We start from the raw sequence: 6,694 nt of genomic DNA on the forward strand, positions 1-6,694 counted from the left end.
TATATTAATTAAATATTTGATTAAAATTATTTCATTCAACATTCAGTAGCTATTACTACCCAGGTCGAAGTTTACTCCTACTTTGAATCTTAATTTTAGAATGTATGTAGACTTTAGAGAGATTTACACATTATAATAAGAATTAAAATTTCGACTCGCGAACCCTCTTGGAATCCCTCTTTTTTCGACTCGTGAATCCTCTTGGAATCCCTCTTTTTTTCAGTATGTATATTAAATACTAAAATTTATAAATAATCATACAATCGATAAATATAATACATCTAGATTAGCATACATATATAATAGAAAGAGAGTGTTATGTTTTTCAATAAATATATTTTTTTTTGTAAGAAACAAAATATTTTTCTCTGAAAATAATTCATCGTGCGTGACAATTGCATTTTGCGTTTTTTATAACACATATCTGCTTTTTATACGACTCCGATAATGTCTCGCATAGTATAACGTCAAAGAAATATTCTATATATTATATATATAATGACCTATTAAGTGACGTATACGCAATAAAATGTACGTACATTAAACAACAAAACAGGATTGTCCATTGCTTTATGAAATCTGGCTTCTATGAATCCTTTGTCGCGAAGGACGAATGAGCCCCCGCATGAAGAAGCAAAACGCGAACGAGTTTCCCTATCGAAGGTGCGGTTTATCCGGCATTTCGCGGCTCCGCCGTGGCATTTGAGCAGCCGCGTCTACCGCATTTCTGAGCGCGGCCAGGTGTGGTAGCACCTTTCATAATTCCGTCGAGCCTTCGGCATTATCGGATAATTCTTTTCTACCCTCGCATTTTTTCCTCCTTCCATGATCCGTCTTCACCCGCGCGTCTCTTCAGTAATTCGATCCCTGTCCTGGCTTTCCTTCCTTCTACGCTTCTGCGCTACCGTCTCTCAATATCTCGCTCGACCGCGGTTACTTTTAAGAGGAATTTGCATAATGGCGTAGTGTGAAAATCCGTTTTCTCCGCGGGGACGATCGCGATAGTCTCAGGGAAGTAAGGTAATTTCGCATGGAAAAAGGCGGGTTGAACCAGTAACGAGGGAAACTGCGTTGCAAGCTGCCACATGTAAGTGCGATGGAAAGAATGCCAGAAATATCGGACGTTCTATGGAAAATTCTGCTGTGAGATTAACGTCAAATTGCTAACTGTTCGACGAGACAGCGATATGGTCGCGACGAGTTCGACGTCCGATGTTATTTTGATATCGAAAGATAAGAAATTATATGTCATGCGTCACATGTCGATTTTTCATTGTGTCAAGTAAACATAGATGCGATATGTACTCTCGAGTATGGACAGCGTGTAAATCAGGAAAATGTACAGCCAGTTAAAATCTCGAATTATAAATCTAATGAAACGAGACATGGCAATTTGCAATTCTCGCGTTTTCGAGGGTAACAATGAAATGTAAATATTGACTATAAATACATAACGCATTTTCCTCTCGTAAAGGAAAAGGAGAAGAGAGGAGAGATGAGATAAGGAGAGAAGAGGTAAGGGAGGAGGAAAGGGGAGAAGGGTGGGGTAGGACGAGAAATCGCGAATTGAAGGAAGGTAAGATCGCACAAAAGTAGCGAAGCGAAGAATTCTCCTGGGGCAGCGTCAGGGATCGGATAAAAGAAAAATGATGGAGGGGAAAAAGGGGTCAGGGAGGCAAGTTACTGCTTACGAGCCTCGGGAAGACTCTAGGAAGGGTCGCGGAGAACAGAAAAGGGTGAAGGGGATGGGGATGGAGGAGGTGATCCGGCCAGCGGAGGCGACGGCCCACCAGGTTGTTTCTGATTCGTAATTAGAGATGAGTGAGGCCAGGAAAAGGCCGGAGAATACATTTCTCTCCAAGCGAATAATAGCTAACGGCACAGTACAGGCCAACCGGAAGAATAACTGACTTCCCATTTTTTCCCCCCTCCCGTTTTTTCTCTTCATTTTGTACTTTTTCCCCTGTTCCTCTCTCCTCTCATCTATCTTTATTTCTCCCTTCTGTATCTACTTCGCTTGGGCCGTCGACTAATCGGCACTCATCCCTTTGCACTCGTCTCCGTTTTCTCGGCATATCCTCTCTCAGAGGGAGAGGGATTCTTCCGTAGCAACCTTCCTGCAACGGGGTAACGACAGATTCTCGTCGTCCCAAGCCCTTGATTGTGCATTGACCTCTCGAGGCTACCGATGGCGAGAGAACCCTTCCCTTTTTATCCCGTATTGCGAGAGCGAAGATTTCTCCGTGCTATAGTTTTCTCGAGATATTAGAATCTGGTACAATATATATAATATATATATGTATGGGGAGAGTGAAGGAATTGCAAACACACTAAGGAAAAAGTTAAATAAAACCGACTATTATTTCTCTTTATTCAAAAAAATATTTCAATTCTTTGGCTTTAAATTACAATAATTAACATTTATGTATTATCAATATAAACTATAATGAAAACAAAATCTTTGCCCGTTGCACGTATAGGTAATATGATATCTTTCTTGTTTAAAGTTATAATTTATATTGATAATATACGAATGTTAATTATTGTAATTTAAAGTCAAATAATCTTTGAATAAAAACTTCTATAATTGATAAGTTGTTGATTTTATTTAACATTTCTCTTGTTTAGAATTATCCCTTTCCTTTATTCTCAAAAAACATCGAAAACACGTACACTGTAAAAAAGAAAATATTAATTTTAACTTACAGTCATACAGTGGACTTTCTGAGACAAAAAAATATTAATTTTAACATTTTTGCATATCCCAGAAAGTTCATTATACAACTATAAGTTAATTAACATTTTATTATTTACAGTATAATTGTATTTATCTTAAATAGTGTGTTCTATGATTATATATTGTAATATGAAACTGATAATACAATATATCGAACTATCGCTGGGTATATGAAAAATGAGAGATTATCACTACTCTAATACATATGTACTGCTAATAATATCGTTCATATTTACCTCCTGTTCGCAATTCTCTCACGCTCTCTTATCTGGTATAATATTATATTTTAAAGAGTATTATTATTATTATAATTTCAAATATAGTAAAGTTATTTAGAAAAAATTAAATGATTTATAAACGGAGATTTATTAGTATCGAAATTTGTGCGATGCTTGTTAAAAAAATGAAGCACATTAACAGTTATAAAGAAATTATTGATTCTTATTATATATTGTATAAATATTAAATGTGTATTTAAACTGAGAAATATAATTTCTATAGAAAGTCTTCATATTGATTGGCGTTTCAATCTTAAACAATGAAATATCTTGTCTAATTTCAGATTCAGCAACGGGCGTGATGACGACCGTGACGCTTCTACTAATTGCTCTGGTCGTAACGATAATTCGATAAGCAAGATCCGAAAAGAAAAAGAAAGCAAACGACGACCTCGTCGTTGATATCGGCGGTGGGTCTCCCTAATTAACGGACTCAATTAAAGAGAAAATAAAAGGAAGAAAAATTAGAACTCAAACGACACGAAAGACAGACGCTCGTACATAATACACGTGTGCATACGCACACCCAAAATACACACGCGCACACGCACACGCACGCACGCAATTACAAAAGATGACACAAAGACTGACTGGAGTAGATAGCGTCCGTATTAAATGGCGGAGAGTAATTTACGCGTGCCAAGTTAGTGTAGCAAACGACAGTCCACGAGTGGCCAAGAATTTAAGGGACGTGAATCCTCATCGATCTTTTCTTCACCGATTGTGCGTTGTGTGGCTCGGAGATAAGGGATGAGACACGCGCCGAGAGGTGGAACAAGAGGAAACGAGAGGAAAGGGTATTAACAAAGTGCAACGACTATCGCTTTCAGTGTAATATATTGTATAACGCCGCAACAATGACGCCAAACCAACAAATACCAGTGATTTCGTCTCCGCGAGAGAGAGTGCGATCCGGAACGTGTGTGAGAGTGAGTCGTTACGTTTTTTAAACTACACTATATGGGAGTATTTCAGTCGCGCAACTAAATGACATTTCTGGAATATCAAAACGAAACTCGTTCGAGCTTAATACTGAATTAAAGTTTCACCGAGCCAATTAGTTTTCCAACATTTTTGAACTTACATCCCCCTCCCGAAATAGTTTTCTTCTCTCGTTTGTACGATCGATGCGTGAGGATTCTCAATTTTGTCAATAACGCAGAAATGCTTCCGTTCGAAGATTCGTCACGACGATATGTGTCCCGAGGAGACTCATGAGTGTTAGTCACGTTTCGAGCGAAGTTAATTCTCTATCAACATCAGGTTCTCTTTGCATACGTAGTCACGGCTTAACTATATGTATCCTTAAGTATCGGCTCTTTTCTTTTTTTTTTTTTTTTCAAATTATATACTCGTAACATGTATAAAATGCGTATATATATTATTATCTCCAACATCGATTCTACTTTTTTTTATTTCGCGGTAAACTTTCCCGTTCTGCCAAGTACTTTTAAATTCTCCAATTCTTTCCATTTCCTATCCTTACCTCCTTAACGTACGAAATCATGGAGCCCATCTGGATACTTGAGATTAAAACGTCAGATTCGGTACGGGAGAGTTGTTCTCATCTGGAGAGGCAGTCGAAGAAAGTACGAACAGCGGGAGAGAGGGAAGGGAAGAAGAAGAAAATGGAAAATTTGCAAAGAAAGAAATAGGGATATATCGTAACAAGTCGAACACTATCAGTTGCATACGAATCAATTCGATGTATTGCTCCGAGAATGCAATCCTCCTTTCACGTTATATGGCAGACACATGTTCTGCCTTCATTTAATTATAATTTCAATTACCTGCTATGCGTGCAATCAGAAGTGGAAAGTCATTTAAATTTATTTTCTTCTTGATGCCATACCTCAAAATAATTTAACTCTCTTACATGTCGAGACTCGTCTTGAATGGAAAATATTTATTGAATGTGCCGAATATAACCCTTATTTTGTGAAATAAAATAACTTAAATCTCGATCAACTATTGTAAAATCCATTTTCTCTCGAAACATAGAATGCGTGTAGTTCAAATTATTATCTATATTTTATTTATGTGACTGTAAAATTTTCGTATTTTACTATGTATCTACGTTATCTAGCGGAACATATTTGTGATAATGTGCGGAAAAAAAACAAATTACTTTGACGTAAGCGCGATTTGCGATTTTCTCGCTTCTGACATCATGATCGGGGACAATTGTGATCAGAAGTCTTAAACATATATTATTGAAACTGTTTTGTGACCTATTATCTTTTATTATTTCTTAACGCGTTAAGAATAAGCGATTTATACAAACAGAAAGAAATGTGTCCTAAGATCGGTATTCATATTCAAATCTTATGTTTAAGACTGTCTTAAATATAGTCTCTTAAGATGTCATCAACCAATCGCAGAATTGTATCTTAAGATATTACTTAAGATGGTCTAAAATAAGCACCGGCTACGAATACCGCCTTAAACCTGTTACACAATAAAGTCGCAAATCGTAATCCGTAAAAAATTGGCCAATCACAGATGAATATGACAAAAATAATTGATTGGTTAATTTCTTACGGGTTACGATTTGCGATTCTATCGTGTAATAGGCCTTAATAATTTTCCACACGCATATATGCATATTGATACTACACATAGCGAAACATCGACGTGTGTTTGTTTCGTAATCAAACTGAATCGGCACCAAAAATTTTCCGGCTGAATGTTCACTTGATAGAATCAACAGGAAATAATTGCAAGGTAAATTACATATTTGCTATAAATATCGGACCCACGCTTCACGCTGTTGTGTCGCGCGATCGATTTATTTACGTATTAATTGATCAAATTGGGATTTATTCGTAGGCGGTCGTGAGAGAGGCCGACTCGGCCGTACCGGGTTTTAAGCGGACTTCTAACTACTTAGGAATATCCATTATTCAGCGTACATCTTGTTTAAAGCAACAGGTTCGAGAGAGTCCCTGCACTCGGCGCGCAAAGGAGTTAATGCCCGGCATGGATTAAAGAAGGGAACGGGTCGACTTAGGGATTACGCAGACTTACTCTGATGAGGTCTGTAATCGTATCATTCGCGAGACTAGCGATCTTAAAAGTCATAAGCATTTAACATGAGGGAATCACGCGCCTTTAGAACATCGCAACGTTTGCAATTTGTAGAGATTATTGCGACAAATTCAAATCCCAATCTACGGTCAAAGCTACGATTGTTTCTCAACTTATCGATTAAAACATATTTATTGCGTGCATTTACGCATGAACGATTAACCAATATTTTTGATTGAAAAGCATTTTTATAGATACATTATAAACAGTTTGTTTGATAAAAATAAAATTGCGGAAAAAGCAATTAAACACAATATATTGCATAGCAATATATAGATTGTATTCGACGATACGTCGATAGGCTTTAAATAAAGTTTTAGACCAATATTATTACTGCTATCAAAATGATGCACAAGTATTTTTGAATTTTTCTTTATAATAATGTTAACTATTATTGAAATTTTCAAATTACAGTTTACTCTAATTATATAAAGTTTTATTTATTAATTTCATACAATTTTGTGTAGGAATTTTAAGTAGGAAAGATAAATACGAACATTTTGCAATTCTTTCATGAACTCAAAGATAATTATATTTGTTATTTGGTGAATATTTATTTCACAAAACTAATAGGCACAACTAATTAATAATG

The 6,694-nt window shown here is 36.4% G+C and overlaps 1 protein-coding gene across 1 annotated transcript in view; it reads left to right on the forward strand.

Moving 5' to 3' along the window:
• The window catches only part of LOC108752600 (protein CEPU-1-like), a 187,416-nt gene extending 183,922 nt beyond the window's left edge, over window positions 1-3,494 (forward strand). The window contains exon 12 of the mRNA XM_018493538.1: window positions 3,300-3,494. Coding sequence (XP_018349040.1) covers window positions 3,300-3,370 — 71 coding nt within the window. The 3' untranslated portion in view covers window positions 3,371-3,494. The remainder of the gene's footprint in view (window positions 1-3,299) is intronic.
• Window positions 3,495-6,694: the final 3,200 nt, after the last annotated feature.

Source organism: Trachymyrmex septentrionalis, unplaced genomic scaffold (assembly GCF_001594115.1).
Source record: "Trachymyrmex septentrionalis isolate Tsep2-gDNA-1 unplaced genomic scaffold, Tsep1.0 scaffold60, whole genome shotgun sequence".
In the NCBI taxonomy this organism is placed as follows: Eukaryota; Metazoa; Arthropoda; class Insecta; order Hymenoptera; family Formicidae; genus Trachymyrmex; species Trachymyrmex septentrionalis.